The 17,722-nt window shown below is 48.8% G+C and overlaps 1 protein-coding gene across 2 annotated transcripts in view; it reads right to left on the bottom strand.

The window, feature by feature from the left end:
• The window catches only part of DIP2C (disco interacting protein 2 homolog C), a 132,708-nt gene that overhangs the window by 58,013 nt on the left and 56,973 nt on the right, over window positions 1-17,722 (bottom strand). For both annotated transcript variants that reach the window (XM_023511377.1, XM_012803352.2), the window contains 7 exons: window positions 13,269-13,408; window positions 10,084-10,220; window positions 8,522-8,730; window positions 7,430-7,544; window positions 6,768-6,969; window positions 3,796-3,905; window positions 2,327-2,407 (listed from right to left, as the gene is read on the bottom strand). In XM_023511377.1, coding sequence (XP_023367145.1) covers window positions 2,327-2,407; window positions 3,796-3,905; window positions 6,768-6,969; window positions 7,430-7,544; window positions 8,522-8,730; window positions 10,084-10,220; window positions 13,269-13,408 — 994 coding nt within the window. The remainder of the gene's footprint in view (window positions 1-2,326; window positions 2,408-3,795; window positions 3,906-6,767; window positions 6,970-7,429; window positions 7,545-8,521; window positions 8,731-10,083; window positions 10,221-13,268; window positions 13,409-17,722) is intronic.

The following is a 17,722-nucleotide window of genomic DNA, read 5'->3' as shown; positions in this document are numbered from 1 at the left end:
CCCCATGTCTCTCTCTCTCTCCCCCCAGTCCCTCATGTCTCTCCCTCTCTCTCCCCCTCCCATTCCCCATGTCTCTCTCTCTCTCCCCCTCCCTCCCATCCCCACCCCACTATCCCATCCTATAAGGTGTGGCAGGGCCCGGGCCCTGCTCCAGTGGCGATTCCACACTGACTCTGGTCATACCTGGCTCCTCAGACACTGTGTTTTAGAGAGTGTTAATGCAACCTTTACCTCAAAAGAAATACACTGATTTTCAGTTACATGCTTCACATCCCAAGTGCCAGGTGTTAAGTGACACACAAATACCCTAGGGGAGTAGTGCCATGAAGCACTGGCCGTTTTTCCTCAGGTAACATACACGGTTCTCTGGCATCCTTAACATCTATGGGAACATTGGGGTCTCCACACTGCAGACAACTAGAAGGTTCTGGGTAAAATCATTTCACCAGAGAAAGTAGGGCTCATTTCTCCTAAAAGAAATCTTGTGTAGTATATCAACGGAGTGGCAATGCGGGGAAACCAACCAGCCCACCTCTATTCTAGGGAAAACAAATTCTGTTGCACATGGTGACCCAGTGCTGGACAGGGGGCTGTGCATCAGCTGAATGATGGCAGTGTGGATACACGAGTTGAGGGACTCACCCCTAAAATGAATTTCACCTGTCTGCCATGTGGAGAGGAAGGCTGCAGATGAATCAGGAGGCCTCACGGGAGTCTGGGAGGGCAAATGGGTCAGCTGTGTCAGGAGAGGGGTCTCCTGTATTCATATGGGGTGGGGTCCAGTGAGGTGGGATGGAGTAGGATGGAGGTCAGTGCAGAGAGGGAGGAGGGGACACCTGGACTCTTGGCAACTGGGCCCTCCACAGCGCTGAGTGCTGTCACAAGGAGAGGCTCCACAAAATCGGGCCTTCCTATCTTTAAAGGCTCTTTCTTGGGGAGATGCTGTGAACAAGGAACAACCAGGATCCACTCAGCACATAGCGAGCACCTCCTCTGTGAACTGACCGCACAAGAGGCCTGAGGGATGGACGCCCACACAGTAGCACTGGGAGCTACGGAGCTGTGCTGCTCCCTCTGTGCCTCCTGTCTATACTGCTTCAAAGAGCAAGAGGCTCCTTCATGCACTAAGAATCTGATAATATTCTGCAATTCTGAAAAGCCAGGACTTTGTAAAGAGCCACACGTGGCTACACCTGTGAAGAACACCTATGTCCTTAATCCATTTTTAAACTTTATTTCCATAGCAAAAAATTAAGCATATTAAGACATTTAACTTTTTTCCTTCGAGACAGAGTCTCACCGTCACCCTGGGTGGAGTGCCATGGTGTCAGTATAGCTTGCATCAACCTCAAACTTCTGAGTTCAGGCAATTCTCCTCCCTCAGCCTAGCAAGTAGCTGGGACTACAAGGGTCCACCCCAATGCCTGGCTAGTTTTTCTATTTCTAATAAAGACAGGTCTCAGTCTTATTCAGGCTGGTCTTGAACTCCTGAGTTCAGGTGATCCTCCCACTTCAGCTCATTTAATTTTTATTGTTAATAACATTTGATTGGCTGAGTGGTGGTTAATGTCTATCATCCCAGCACTGTGGGAGGCTGAAGCAGGTAGATTCCTTGAGCTCAGGAGTTCTAGATCAGCCTGAGCAAAAGCGAGACCCCATCTTTACTAGAAATAAAAAAACTAGCTATGTGTTGTAGCAGGCTCCTATAGTCCCAGCTACTCGCTAGGCTGAGGGAGGAGGATCACTTGAGCCCAGGAGTTTGAGGTTGCTCTGAGCTATGACACCATGCACTCTACCCAGGGCAACAGAGTAAGACTATCTCAAAATAAACAAATAAATAAATAAATAATATTTGCTTGTCTATTTAAGGTCATACTCCTAAGTACTATTATGGAACAATACTTGATGATTTTGGTTTTCTAATGTGAAATGTAGATACTTCAATTATACTTAGAAATAATTTTTCGTTCCTAAGAGTTGGTAATAAACACAATTATATTTAAAAAGTAGTTTAGTAATCAAAACAAAAACAAGTATCATATACATCTGCAATTGTTCTAAGTATCATTAAATGACTCATTTGGGGGGAACTATTGAAAACAGGATGCTGAAACATTTACATGCACAGACAAGGATACAAAGACGCACAAGTTGTCACATTTAAAAGCAATCTGTAAGTAAAAATTCTCATTAGTGAAAACATCAAAAGCTAAACAAACAACAGGAATTCACATAAACTTAAAATGAAGGGAGAAAGTCAGAATGTCAGAACCCTAGAGTCTCCCAGGAGCCCATGCAGAGTTGCTGGGCATTATGAAGGCCTCACCCGGCAGTTGAGCAGCGTGTAGAGGACGTGGTCTGGCGTGGTCTGAGCCCTCCACTGCAAGACCTCGGAGAGGAACAGGAACTGAAAACCAGAGGGCAGGGGTCAGGTGTGGCGTCCAGCTAGGGCAGCCTCCCTACCCGACCCCAGCATTGGGGGCACACTTCTCCCTAGAATGAAGACGTCTGTGTTTGAGAGAATCCCTGGAGAACATGGAGCTAGCAGAGCCCCCACATACTATGGCTTTTCTCTTGCAGTGATTCAAACTCACTGCCCCTGACTGAGAGTCACAGATCAGAGAACGGGGGCTGGGTGGCACCTGTGGCTCAAAGGAATAGGGTGCCGGCCCCATATACCAGAGGTGGTGGGTTCAAACCCAGCCCCGGCCAAAAACTGCAAAAAAAAAAAAAAGGACGGGGGCGGCAGGGGGCTGCCAGAGGAGTTTTGCGGAGGTCTGCCTAGCAATGGGGACTGGGGACCTGTTTCCTTACAATTGACAGGAAAAGTGCTTTCTTCTGGGACCTCCAGAAACTGCAGTGAGTTGTGTACTCCAGTGAGAGACTCAAATCTATCCTGTTTTATAAAAAATGATAGGCTCGGCTCGGCGCCTATAGCTCAACCGGCTAAGGCGCCAGCCATGTACACCTGAGGTGGCGGGTTCGAATCCCCAGCCCGGACCCGCCAAAAACAACAATGACGGCTGCAACCAAAAAATAGCCAGGCGTTGTGGCGGGCGCCTGTGGTCCCAGCTACTTGGGAGGTGGAGGCAGGAGACTCGCTTGAGCCCAGGGGTTGGAGGTTGCTGTGAGCTGTAATGCCACAGCACTCTACCCAGGGGGACAACTTGAGGCTCTGTCCTCAAAAAAAAAAAAAAAAAGATAGGCTCAAAATAAATTAAAACATTTTAAAAATGGGCTTTTTGAAGTTTTTGTAATGGTAATGCCCTGATGTCAAACTGCACTGCAAATTATACAAACTATATGTACTGTTTTGATTCAGCTTACAGTGAAAAGAATAGCCTTATTTTTTAATGTCAGGATACAAGAGACCTCCCGGTGTGGCCCTTGGTCCCTTAATAAAAATGTGCACACTGTAGGCATGTGGTGACCAGGTGCTCCAGTTGACATGTCACCACATCCCCAGATTACAGCCTGGGGATGGTTATTTGGTCACATCTCCTGACATCCTCTGGGGAACTCAGCAACCTTTGGGCACAATGGTATGGCAGGCACAAGTGGGTGCACACAGCACCCAGCTTTGCTCCGAACTGTCCACCTGCATCCCCAAGACCAAGGAAAGGAAGCTGTGTGGTAGGGTCGCCAGGAGGCTGTATGGGCTATGAGTGGGCTTGGGGTGACCTGAGAAGAGTGGTCAGGGGAACCCACAATGGGCTGGGACTCTACAATGAGCCAGCATAGACGTGGAACTGGCCAGTGGGACGACCACTCTGTGGGCCAACAGGCTGCTCCTACCTTCCGGGCCTGGTCGTTGTCCTCTATCTGACCCAGGTCCCGCCCACTAGCCTGGGCGATGCGCTTCCCGGAAACCAGGTTCCCCACCATCACAGAGGCGGGGCCGATCTCTGGAAAGAGGCACACACGTGAGGAAACAAAACAGAAATCAGCACAACACAACTCTTGGCTGGTACAGACCCACCCTGGGAAGACACCACCAATGAGTTGGCTTTGAATAAATCTCATTAGAGCAGAGTTTCAGAGAAAAGATCAAAACGCAAACAGGCTGTGACTGGCATCTGCAGAGTGGCATCTCCACCACCCATGAAGCCCTAAAGTCCTCCCCTATGCCCCTATGGCCTGTGCTGTCCCGGAGTGTGACTGGATGGACACTGACATTCACTGACAGCTGAGATAAGAAATGAAACAGAAGATGAGCTCGAGATTCAAACGCAATGTGTTTTACCATCAAATATTGAAAACTCCTAGGTCAGCACAATCTCGAGACTTGACCATCAACAAACACTGTCTGTTGGCCGGGCACGGTGGCTGACGCCTGTTGAGTCCTAGCACTCTGGGAGGCCAAGGTGGGTGGATTCCCTGAGCTCACAAGTTCCAGACCCACCTGAGCAAAAAGTGAGACCCCTGTCTCCACTTAAAATAGAAAAACTGAGACAAGAGGATCATTGAGCCCAAGAGTTAGAGGTTGCTATGAGCTATGATGCCACAGCACTCTACCCAGGGCAATACTCTGTCTCACAAAAAAAAAAAATACAAATACCATCTGTTTTTATCAAATACCCCTCAGGGTCAAGTTAGCGAGTACCACATACTGCTAAAGGGACAGGAAACAGAACTACTTATCTCTGTATCTCATTGAGCAAAAGCTTTTAGGTACTGCCAGCCTGCAGGAGGTGTGCAGAGAGAGTGGGGTTGCTGTAGCCAGTTCTCCGTGCCCACTGTTCGTCCCAGGATTAGGACAATACTTGAAAAAAGGAAGTAGGCTTGGTGCCTGTGGCTCAACCGGCTAAGGTGCCAGCCACATACACCTAAGGTGGTGGGTTCGAATCCAGCCTGGGGCCACCAAAACAACGACAGCTGCAACCAAAAAATAGCCGGGCATTATGGCAGGCGCCTGTGGTCCCAGCTACTTGGGAGGCTGAGGCAGGAGACTCGCTTGAGCCCAGGAGTTGGAGGTTGCTGTGAGCTGTGATGCCATGGCACTCTACCCAGGGGGACAGCTTAAGGCTCTGTCTCAAAAAAAAAAAAAAAAGAAAAGAAAAAAAGAAGTGGATACGTTCTTTTCTGAGAGCTTTTCTTTTCATAAAAGAAAAGTTTCTTAATGAACTATAGAAACCTTTTCAAAATTTCTGACTGCTAGAAACCCTAGGTCTCTTCAACATGCTGTCATCCAGATTTTCTCTTCATTCAACGCATAAAACCTAGACAGACACGTTCACTAGGGAAGGTAAGTATCCCACTTCGTGAGTGTGGAATGTGCATCAGAAGGCAGCATAGGCTCGGTGCCTGTGGCTCAAGTGGCTAAGGCGCCAGCCACATACACCTAAGGTGGCGTGTTCAAATCCAGCTCGGGCCCGCCAAACAACAATGACAGCTGCAACCAAAAAATAGCCGGGCATTGTGGCGGGCGCCTGTGGTCCCAGCTACTTGGGAGGCTGAGGCAGAAGACTCACTTGAGCCCAGGAGTTGGAAGTTGCTGTGAGCAGTGAAGCCATGGCACTCTACCCAGGGGGACAGGCTCTGTCTCAAAAAAAAAAGAAGAAGGCAACGCAAACACCCGTATGCCAGGAGTGTGCATTGTCTTTGCCTTGACAAGGAGTGAAGGCAAATTCTTAATGAACCTTTGGAAAAGGTCAAGGGGCTGCAACTCAGGTAAGCACTGTGCTGTTTATGGGGGTGGGGGGTGAGAAGTCAGGACCGAGGCTCAGTTGCCAGTCACGGGGATAGCCACACCAAGTCACCTGGCTCTATGCACAAGCTCACCAAGAGGATGAGCACGGCCGTGGCTGCTCCCTGACAGGTGTCCTCTGGTCAGTCATACAAGTGAGAGCAGGGCTACCCATAAAACGTCCCATTTGTCATAGCCATGTGGGGAAGGCATGGGAGCTCCAGGCCAGCCTGAAGTTTGCAGAGTGGCCTGTGCACAGCACCCTGGGCTCCTGCCTGCCAGTGTCCCTGGGTCTGAGCAGTTTGCACTAGCTTCTCAAGGCTGGATTCCATGCAACACGCCTTATATACTCATGGCCATTCACATGTGAGGTGTTCTTAGATGTTGGAACCAGACCCCTCACACTTGCACGATCTGTGGATATATGGCTTGTTTCTGAGCCTCCTCAGTGCTTAGAACCCACTCAGGGGCTGCAGCACCCACTTCCTGGGCTCCACAGGAGAAGCGATCAGCCCTACAGGACAGTGGCAAGTGCAGCAGCCTGAGCTTGGCCCGGCTGCTCGAGGCCTGGTCCTGCCTCTCAGCCCTGTGGGCTCTGTTTCTGCACGGCAGAAGCCCCACCTCATGAGCTGGTTGCTGGCCTCTGTGCACAGTGCTCAGTAGAGGCAAGAAACAGACAACAGGCTGCAAAGCACTACACAGACATTGGCCATTATTGCGATGCCATGCGGAATCTACAGGATCCCCAGGTGTGGTGTCCCTTGGTCCCCAGGTAAGCCCCATGAAACAGTAGGGACATATTATGAGGACACCATGCCTGGCAGAAGCTACCTGGGGGAAGCTGCACAAACCCTGATCCAGATGCAGTGCCCAGTGTCCCACCTAGAGGCTGGGCACCTCTCTCCATCCATAGGCTCTGCCATACCCACCCACTTGGGCTGAAGCCCCTTTGGTGAAAAGCAGTGGGTCCCCAGAGTGTGTGGCTTTGGGGAACATGAAGGTAAGAAAGGTCCAGAACCCCTGTCTGAGCCTTTCCCATGGGCTCAACCTGCACAGGGTGGGGGCGGGGGGGAAGACACACCTGGCTGCTTCTGCCGAGGCTTTGGCAAGTTTGTGACACAGGTGTGCGGGCACATCAGGACATTGCAGGGGTGCAGGGAGCCCTCCAGGAAGAGCTGCTTCGTCTCCGACAAGTGGATACCCCCCAGTGGGGTTTTGGGGAGAGTGTTTGCTGGCACCAGGGCCAGGCAGTAAACTCCTACTTGGTGTATACTGTCAATTGCCTAAAAAGAAAGAGGAAATCATGTTATAATAAAAATTATAAACAGGAACATTTGGCAAATGTTTGTATTGTGCAAAACACTATCTACAACACACAGGAGAGTATGTGGCATGCACCGTTCCCAGGGCAAGATCACCAAGGCAAAGAGCTATTTTTCTTTTTTAAGTAAACCCACTAAGCTTAATAGCTTTACACAGGACTTGCAAAAGGCCATGAACAATAAAATAGGAAATTTAGAGAAAGATAATTCTCAAGATCGTGACAAAAAAACATTCTTCAACCTCCTGACGTGAATGGTGTGGAGCAGTTTTGCAAGCTCGTGGTCTAACTTGATCTGCCTGAGAGCTTCCCAGACTTGGGACATGCTTTCTGACGAAATGGGAGAAAGGAAAAGGCACAGCATGTGAGAAGCCAAGGGTGGGAAGGGCCAGGCCGTGGCAAGGGGGAAGCTGGGCAGCGACCTGGAGCACCCGGCTCATCCACTGGAAGCTGTCCTCCTCCGTGGAGTCCGGCCTCTGCTCCGCCACGATCACTATCCTGTCATCGTGGAGGACTGTCACTGAGAACACAGCTATCCTGCAGGGATAGAGGAATGCATATGGTGAGTCAGCCCCAGGGATCAGTCCCAAAGCTCAGGAGATAGCAGCTCCCACCACGGCTGCCAAGGCCACAACGCCAAACTCCCCCTCGTTGGACACACTTGCATGTGTACAGTGGGGAAGGTGACACAGTATGGGGCCAAGGCCTGGGGGCAGGTTTCTCCTTTCAGCACAGAGGGGAGTGACAGTCAGACCAGCGACAGCCACTCCACTTATACTGCTGTCAGCACCGAGGGGAGTGACAGTCTCTAGGACAGCAGCCACTGCCAGTCTGGGAACTGAGTTTTCGGCTACAGACCTTCCCAAACAGTCAGCACAGACCTGTGATGGCCACAACTCCTATACACCTCTTTGCACAAATGGGCTGTAGTTTCAAAAGTAATTGGAAGGTAGCAACATTATAGCCCAGAGTCCACTTCCCCCTATTCACTTGCTGAGATGAAATTCTAAGGCAACTATGACTTCAAATCAGCAAAACACTCAAGAGCTGCAGCAGCTGATCTAATGTAACTCTGAGCCTCCACCATGAGCCAGGCAAGGTGAGGAAGATGGTGACACAAAGAGGCCTGGAGTCTGCAAGCGTCAGCTCTTTGGTCCAAACCTGTGACCTGATGTTGTCTGTGGGTCTTTCTGACCTACACCAGGACGAACATTTGGACCTTTAATTTGTGGAGTTACTTATAAAAAATAAATTTTTTCATAAAGGTGGATAATTTTACTTAAATGGGAAAGCCAATGAAAAGTATTCATGGGGCTGAGGGCATCAACTTAAAGCCTTCTATGCTCAGAACCAGACAAACTCCCAGAGATCAACAAGTTCAACTGCTTCCACTGCGCAGAAAAGGCAGCTGAGTCATGGATCTGAGGTGCTTACATGACTTCTAAACTTCACACCCACATATAAAGTATGGACTACAGGAAAATGCACACAGTTTGCAGACCAGCACCACCAACCTTCCTCTGTAGACGAACTTCATGGGCTCCACGGCCAGGGCTGTTGCCACGATGTCATCAGCATTGTGCCTGCGGCCGCTGACCACCATAAGACCATCCATCTTGCCCACCACGAAGACAAGGCCCCCAGGACCCACGAACCCCAGCAGGCCTGTCCTTATGAACGGGTACTCACTGATGGGCGCCCCTGAGCTCGTCATGGGGAACACCTGGGGACACAGTGACAGTCAGACACCTCCTCATACCATGCCAGAAGCATGGAGGCCTCCAGCCACTGTGCATCTGCAGGGCAGGGACAGCTTCCTCCTGCCCACCAACCACACCTGCTCCCTTCCACAGGACTTGGAGAGACACCCAGAGACCATGACTGCTACTGAGGAGTACTGGCTGATTCTGTTTATGAGACCCCAGCCTGATGGCCACAGGAGGAACTGGCATACACCTTAGATGAGCAGCTTGTGAAAGCTGTAAGGTCACTGGTCCCTGTCACTGAAATGCTATTTCCCCTTGCGGGGACTCAGTCGGAAAGAAAAGTATAAAGGATATACATCAAATGCAGCTCAAACCCCACCCCTCTTTTCCTCCAATCTACAGATAAACCACACAGGAGAGAAGATGGGGCTTTTGTTTGAACTCATATTCAGCTCCAATCCAAGGGCTATGGTAGGAAGCCGAATTCACAGTCCACAGAGCCATCCTGGACAGGCCCCGCAACACGTCTGCTTAGGGCCATGCAGAGTTCTGGGCACTGAGGAAAGGCCACCTGTGGGGTTGGCACTTCCTTTGTCAGATACTGCACTACTCCAAGGCCAGATCACTCGGTGAAGAGATACAAGTTCTGGGAACACCGGGACACATCCCTGAAAACCTAAGTGAATCTAACCCTCAATGTGTCTGCTCACTGTGCAGCAAGTGTGTGCACATCTCACACACACACACCAAACAGTGCACCCCACACACGCCCACCAAACTCATGCTGCACATGCATGTACACCACACGCCCACATACATGTACACATGCCTGTCCCACATGTGTACACCACACATGCATAGTATACATGTACACACACACCCCAACCTCACACATGTACACCACACGTAGCATACATGCACATATGCCTGCCCCATCCCATGTGTACATGCCACACATGTGTGCACACACACCTGCCTACCCCACATGTGTGCACACCACACACATTTGTGCCACTGAGATCATCACTTAACAAGCACATTTGCTCCAGTTCTCATGGATTTGAAGGGGCCACATCCCACTAGAACCAGATGGCTGCACACATGGGGGGAGCTTCCCCAGAGCAGACACATGCTCATGTGTCTCCAACCGTCAGCCTCTCAGTGGGCAAAGGTGAGTAACCAAAAAGACCCATTTTTAAGAATACATGTTTATCCTTTCTTGATACCAGTTACAAGGTCAGAACAATGCTGATAAAACAAATTTACCAAAAGCAACAAATAGCAGGAACAAGTGCCCCGTTTAATTAACAGACACATTTCATGACACTTCCCGCCCACTCCCATGCCCAGGGCAACAACCTTGCACCCACCTCAAAGGTGTTCTTGGTCATGCCAGAGAGGCCATAGTATGAGGTGCCCGTGGCGACTGCACACACGCACAGCTCCCCAATCTCATCTGTCCTGCACAGCTGCGGGACCCCATCCGGCTTCACGGAGCACATGATGGCTAAAGGCACAAGGGACCACACCAGCGTTAGGGCAGGGGAGGGGCAGACTACAGGGCAACAGCCAGCCAGGTGCTGGTTTTCCCTACAGGGTCCTCACTTTGTGCTACAGCAAATGTCAAATCTCATAGTTATAACATCAATGTGTAGCTGCACCTATCTTAATTTTCATGTGTAAACTGCATTTAAGGGGAATAACTTCTGTCATTTGAATGTGAGAGTGACACAGAATCAACAAAAGGATCGTTTGCCAGCTGCATATTGTCAGCTCAATCGGGCCCTGCAGGATGCGGCCTGAGCTCTGCAGAGCAAGACATGCTGTCATCCTTTGAAACATCTCTAAGCTTAAAGTAGCTTCTAGAGCAGCGGTTCTCAACCTGTTGGTTGTGACCCACAGAAACTGTATTAAAGGACACACTTCTGCAGACCAAGCCCCTAAGGGGCATTTGCCACATAAGGTGATGCAGGAAAGGGGGAAATTCCCAGGAAGGGGAGGTTTAGATAAACCCTGGTGGGGCGCACTCACAAATGGGACACCACACTGCCTGGGGGACACAGAAGCTGCCCGCATGATGATGAACCTTGGACAGAACTTTGTGTTGCACACTTGGCTATTACATGAAGACCCCTAGGCTCAGCACCTGTGGCTCAAGTGGCTAAGGCGCCAGCCACATACACTTAAGGTGGTGGGTTCGAATCCAGCCTGGGCTGCCAAACAATAATGGTTGCAACCAAAAAATAGCCGGGTGTTGTGGCGGGTGCCTGTGGTCCCAGCTACTTGGGAGGCTGAGGTAGGAGACTCGCTTGAGCCCAGGAGTTGAAGGTTGCTGTGAGCAGTGAAGCCATGGCAATCTACCCAGGGGCACAGCTTGAGGCTCTGTCTCAAAAAAAAAAAAAAAAAAAGACCCCTAGACAAAGGAAGATGCACACTCAGGGGCATCTCCAATCCTGGAGGCTCGTGAAGAAACTCTGGTGTTCAGAAGGGAGGTTTCTCTTTGTGGAACCTTCTGAATCTTTCAGATTCCATCCCAGGGTTTTATTTACTTTATATATATATATAGATAAAAAAAATTTTTTTTTTTGAGATAGAGTCTCAAGCTGTTGCCCTGGGTAGAGTGCCATGGAGTCATAGCTCACAATAACCTCCAACTATTAGGCTCAAGCAAGTCTCTTGCCTCAGTTTTTCTATTTTTAGTAGAGATGGGGCTCTCGCTTTTGCTCAGGCTGGTCTTAAACTCATGAGCTCAAGCAATCCACTTGCCTTGGCCTCCCAGACTGCTAGGATTACAGGTGTGAGCCACTGTGCACCTAGCCTAAATATAGCAGCCCCAGACATGGCATCAGGCGACTGAGGCATAGGCAGCACATGGGGACTCTGGGGCACCATCAAAGCCAGGTCTAGTTTCTCACTTTTATGCCCCAAACGGGACAAGCAGAAAGGCCACTGGCCCCAGCACACATCCCACGGAGGGGTGGGCACTGACCCTCCTCCGAGGTGCCATGGAGACTACGTAGCTTCTACCTGCCAGGTGTGTCTCAGGCGTGAAACCCTGTGAAGGTCCCATGAACACCAACTCCCCTGCATGTGCTGACCAGGGTGGGGCCATCCTGCTATTGGGTGAGACCACACTGTGCCTGAGGGGCAAGGCCCAATGCAGAGCCTGCTTGCCCGACATGACTCCCGAGTTCTGGGTGCCAGGACCTAGGTGAGCACAATCTGCAGACAAGAGGGCTAGGGTCTGGCATGCTCCTGGGGTGTCAGCAGGTGGGAAGGTAGGCAGGACCTTCAATCAGGAGGCATCTCTTTGTATCTCTGAAAATGGTTTCTGTGACTTAAAAAAAAAAAAAAAAGCCCTTATTGCTAACAATATGCTTCACTAATATCACTGACACATTCCTTAGTGCTCACAGATTTCTAAAGCCTCTGGGAAAGCTCACTGGAGTGTCCAGCTTTAGCTGAGTTGGGGCCGAGAGGCAGGTGCTCTGGCTCAGAGAAAGGAGGCTGCTGGGCCACATAGGAGCAGAGCTGGCCATACTGCCTTCTGGGGAAAAAGGTCTTCTTAGTAAAGTATCCCAAGAAAGGAAAAAAAGTATCCAATGTACTCGATACTACTATGAAATCAATATATAACCACCTACACAATCATATGAATGGCAAAACATAACTATAGTCCATTAAGATAGAAGGGAAGAGGAGAGAGAGGGGTGGGGAGAGAGGATATGGGAGTAGGGAGGGTATTTGGGGGGACCTCACCTAATGTGCATGATGCAATGGGACATTTCAAAACTATTAAGAAATGAGTATAACTGTGATGGATGTGTTACTTGGTTCAATGTAAACATTTCATATTGTATATTGAAGCAGTACCTGAACCCCATAAATGCATCAATGTACACAGTTATGATTTACTAAAAAATAATTGATTATAAAAAATAAATGAGGCTCGGCGCCTATAGCTCAACCGGCTAAGGCGCCAGCCACGTACACCTAAGGTGGCGGGTTCGAATCCCCAGCCCGGACCCGCCAAACAACAATGACGGCTGCAACCAAAAAATAGCCGGGCGTTGTGGCGGGCGCCTGTGGTCCCAGCTACTTGGGAGGCGGAGGCAGGAGACTCGCTTGAGCCCAGGAGTTGGAGGTTGCTGTGAGCTGTAATGCCACGGCACTCCGCCCAGGGGGACAGCTTGAGGCTCTGTCTCAAAAAAATAAATAAATAAATAAATAAATAAATGAAAAAAAAGAAGGTCCCGGGGTCCCAGTGTGCAAATTAGCCCTTTGCCATGTTCAAGTATTTGGGGTTATATTTTACCAGGAAAGTTGTCCTAAATGCTAAAGCTTAATGAAAACTCCAGAGGGCTAGTGGTACAGCCTGGGTGCTCACACCAGAGGACAGGTGACAAGTGAAAGGAGAACAGTGACATGGGAAGGGGGAGATGGTGACACAGGGAGGGGAGGATGGGGAGAGGGAGATGGGTGACACAGGAGGGGGGACGGGTGACACGTGACAGAAAAGCACCCAGTACCAAATCAGTCCAGGGCCCACACTCACCTCCAGGCATCACAAGGCCAACATCTTGCACTGTGAGCACGGACAACTTCTCCTCTGAGTCCACGCGGATGACACCGTAGGTCAGCCCATGCATGGACAGGACGCCGCGGCCGGGAGGCTGGTTGCTGTCATCTGTGGGCCTGTAACAGCAGTGTCTATGTGAGTGTTTATATGCTTTTTTAAATATACCAGTTACTTAACTAACTCTGCCTGAGTTCCCAGGACATCATAAAAATACCCTGAGTTGGGCTTCCCTTTGGATGCCTCCCCTAGTTCCTGCTGTCTGCCCCCCTAATCTGCAGCTGGCTGGAAAGAGACAGCCACATCTCTTGAGGACACAGGTACCAATGGGGAGCAGGAGGACGGAAATCTAACAGCCCAGCCTGTGGAGGTGCACACCTGGCTCATGCCACTTTTTTAGAAAGGGCTGGAGGTAGAGCTGTATGTGCCATCTGGCAGCCAGGTTCTTGGGAAAATTATCTAGATGATAGGACTGTCCAGAGTTCTCCCTGGCCAGGAGACAAGAGGCTCAATGTGTAGCCTCCCAGAGCCCATGCGTGAAGAACAGTGCTGGGCAGGCTCCACCCAGCATGTCCTTTCTGAGGGTCCGTGGCTCTCTCACTGGACAGATTCTACCCCGCACACACCACCTGACTCTACACTTGTGGCCTCCCCCAGCAGACCTTCCTGAGAGCAGCAGTGTCCACTCTGGTCCTGTGTGATGCAGCCCCAGAATAGTGTCCAATGATTTAAGTATCTGTTGACTAAATTAATAAACTATTTCCAACATCATGGATTTTTTTCCCCAGAAAGTAAAGATTCTCCACTGTCTGTTTAAATGGGAGACCACAATTTAGGTAAACATAACATCTATTTCTGTAATTTTCCACACACAGATATTTAAGGTAGTTTAAGATCTAAATAAATTTACTATTTAACTTGAAACTATTATGATTTATAACAAATCTAAAGACATATATCGGGTGATAGATCTCATTTGAATTAAGTAACTTGTGTATTTAAAAAAGCATAAGAGAGTCCAGAAATACCATTATTCTGTATGTAAAAACCAAGAAGGGTAGGGCTAACCAGACAGAAGTCAAGTCCACCCAAATAATAAACCACATGAAACTACTTGCACATGATGAGCTAAGAAGGCAGGAATAGTCTGGCTTTTTCTTTTCCAAAGTGTTCTAGGCATGCTGACCACTGTTTCTTTCGTGGTTCTCCTCCCAAGACTCAACACACAAGTGAGAGAAGCTTGAGCACCTCTTACGGGTTGAACTGTGCCCCTCCCTCCAGGATAACTGTGGCCTTCCTCAGAAACAGTCTTTGCACACACAGATGGTCCAGGCTGATGATGGTGTCACATTCTGATAAACCCACTGAGAAGTGGGAAAATCAGAAAGCACTTTCTCTGTCCTGGCATTTTCTACCTTCAGTCCTAGGACCCTAAGCATGTCTTAGTTCACTGCTGTTTCCTTTCTATGAAGATTTAAATGGGTAACACAGGAGCACACTGTTAGTATGAATAAGCCGAACATCACAGCAAAAAGGGAAGTCCTTGTGTGCGTCCCATGAGCCCTTCCATCCCGTGACCTGTCCCACGGGGAACCTGGATCAATATTGTTATACATAAGTTATGTATAAAATATGGGTGTATAGGGCGGCGCCTATGGCTCAAAGCAGTAGGGTGCCAGCTCCATATGCCTGGAGGTGGAGGATTCAAACCCAGCCCCGGCCAAAAACTGCAAAAAAAAAAAAAAAAAAAAAAGGGGGTATATATGAACAAACTTATTTTCAAAGAAAAACAGATTTATAGTATGCATATTCTTCTGCAGCCTACTCTTTTCCCCAAATATATCTGCACTTCTTTCCTGGTCTGTGTGAGAACATGCATGGAAGTGGTGTGTTGTGTGCACACACCAATGAATCAAGCTATTGTTGTATCATGTTCAATAATATAAATACATATTCATTTGGTTTCTTTCAATCAACTTTTAAACAGTTGACAGTATTTCTATAAGATACATACCTAGAAAGAAAATGGAAGAATTTAATAAAGCCTAAAAACCTTCTATAAGGGAGCCTTATTTTGTATTTCCACTAAAAGAACAGAGTATTATATTATTACTTACTAAACACATATACAGCACTGGCAAGATGCTGTACATCGTCAATACTTTACACCTGACACTCTTGTCTCTACAACAGTCCTGGGAGGCAGGCCCAGCACCATGATCCCACCATGCAGATGGGCTGCAAAGGTGACGGAGGCTGGGCTCAGCCCCAGCCCCAGCAGCAGGTGGCCCCGGCCCCAGCGCCTACACCTCAGCAGTCCTGCCAACACTGACAATCAAACTTTAAAACTTCACCCCACTGGATGGGTAAAGACCATTCCTTTCTGTTCCAATTTACATCCCTTATTAACCAAGTTAGGCTATGTTCACCTCCATCACCACCTTCCCAGGAAATAAAAACTCTGAGCAGATAAACTACATAAGAGACTGAAAAATCCCAAAAGCAGAATTCATGAGATTTAAAAAACATTTACTCTAATGGTAAAAGCACATTAAATAATAGCCAATAAAGCTACAGACCAAGTTGTCAAGTTCTGAACTCTGTTCCAAGATGAAATGGTAGCCACAGGATGACAAGGCTCCCGAGATCATAAGTCCAGAGAGGAGCCAACCAGGCAGTTCCCAGAACTGTGAGGCCGTGACACATGAGGCCACTCGCAGTGCCAAAAGGATGCATATGTGGGAATCAAGACCGGGGTGGGGTGGGGGTGGGGCACATGAGAATTAAGACAGAGAAGGGCACACATGCCCTCCATGACACCTCCAGATGAATGTTCTGCACAGGCGGTCTGCACCACTGTTTACCCGTCACAGCATTCCAGCCTCTGCAAAGCCATCAGAGAACCTTTAGCTAATCTTGCTTGCATAACAATCAAAGAAAGATCTACTATAAATTTCAGTGAACACATGTACAGTTCGCTACTCCTGACAGTACACAGAGCCTCACTGGGCTCAACATGTTAATAAAAAATAAGCGTGAGGCAAGTCTGTAACAGGTAGTTCGACAATTTCCAGTTCCAGAGCTCACCAGAGTAATTGCACCTGCCTCTGCAAAGCTTCAGAGCCCTCGTCACCTGCCGAATCCTCTGCAAGAGAGAGCCCAGAGCCCTGCCTTTCCTCTTCCTCACACGCAATCTCCAACCTGGTGATTCACGGCTCAGGAGCAGCAGCTCGTCTGCAGAACAAGGAGTGAGGTCACAGGTCACTGCAGCAACTGGATGGGGCAGACCCTCGCAGAATATTGCGTGTGCATGAATATCACTGTGGCCGTGCTGACAACAGCAGCAGTGCATCCGTGATTCTCTCTACGTCTGCAGCGCTGTGCAGCGCCTCCTGCCCATCAGCACCGTTGTTTCCGAGACCAAGCCTCAGTGTCCTGAGCGCTGCCCAGGCTGCAAAGCCAACAGTGAAAGGCCAGGACAGGGACCCAAGACGCACTGCAGCCCCAGCCTAGACACAGAGCAGGGAGGAGGAAGCAGCTTTCTGACTTCCAGGTTGAATACTTTCAAAAAGTAGATGATTATGCTGATGGGGGGGTGTCTTTATTGTCCTCTGGAATTATTCCTTTAATCACTGTTTACATAATTTCACCCTTTCATTGCTATAGTATCAAGGTATTCAAACTATACTGTCTACTCGAAAAAGGCCAAATATATTTTTTTAGGTTGATAAAATCATCATCACAACTTCACCTTAAAAAATTAATTCTATTATCTACATTTTGGGGATAGAAACAGACTCGCACAGGCAGCCTGGAAGGAACGTGGGAGCCAGAAAATAACTCCTGGTTTTTACTTTGTATTTGCCCTTTTGTATATTTCTACCGAGGATTTCAGGCATCAGGAATTCATTATTTCCCCAATACTTCTCTATAACTACTCTTGAGAATAAACACATGTAATATAACAGGATGTTGACTACCTCAAAGAGAATAAAATATTTTAAATACCTGGGTAAAAACACAGCTTTACAGGGGCCAGGGCAACCTTACCAGAGGTATTTCTTATCCCACTTGGCCATGAACATATGAGCACAGGCACAGATGAGGACACAAATACACAAAGACAGGCATGTGTGAAGGCAGACACACTCATGAGGACACACAAGCAGACACACGAGGACACAGATATGCAGACACACATGAGAACAGACACATGAAGAGACATGTGAGGGCACACATGCAGACAGACATGCAGATACATGCATTGAGGACACATGAAGACAGATACATGCAGACACACATGAGGACACATGAAAACAGATACATGCAGACACATATGAGGACACATGAAGACAGATACATGCAGACACACACGAGGACACATGACGACAGATACATGCAGACACACACGAGGACACATGAAGACAGATACA

The sequence above is a fragment of the Otolemur garnettii genome, unplaced genomic scaffold (genome assembly GCF_000181295.1).
Source record: "Otolemur garnettii isolate 467f Iridium unplaced genomic scaffold, OtoGar3 scaffold00019, whole genome shotgun sequence".
NCBI lineage: Eukaryota > Metazoa > Chordata > Mammalia > Primates > Galagidae > Otolemur > Otolemur garnettii.
Note: the sequence above shows the minus strand (reverse complement) of the source record. Positions and strands in the feature narration are given on the sequence as shown.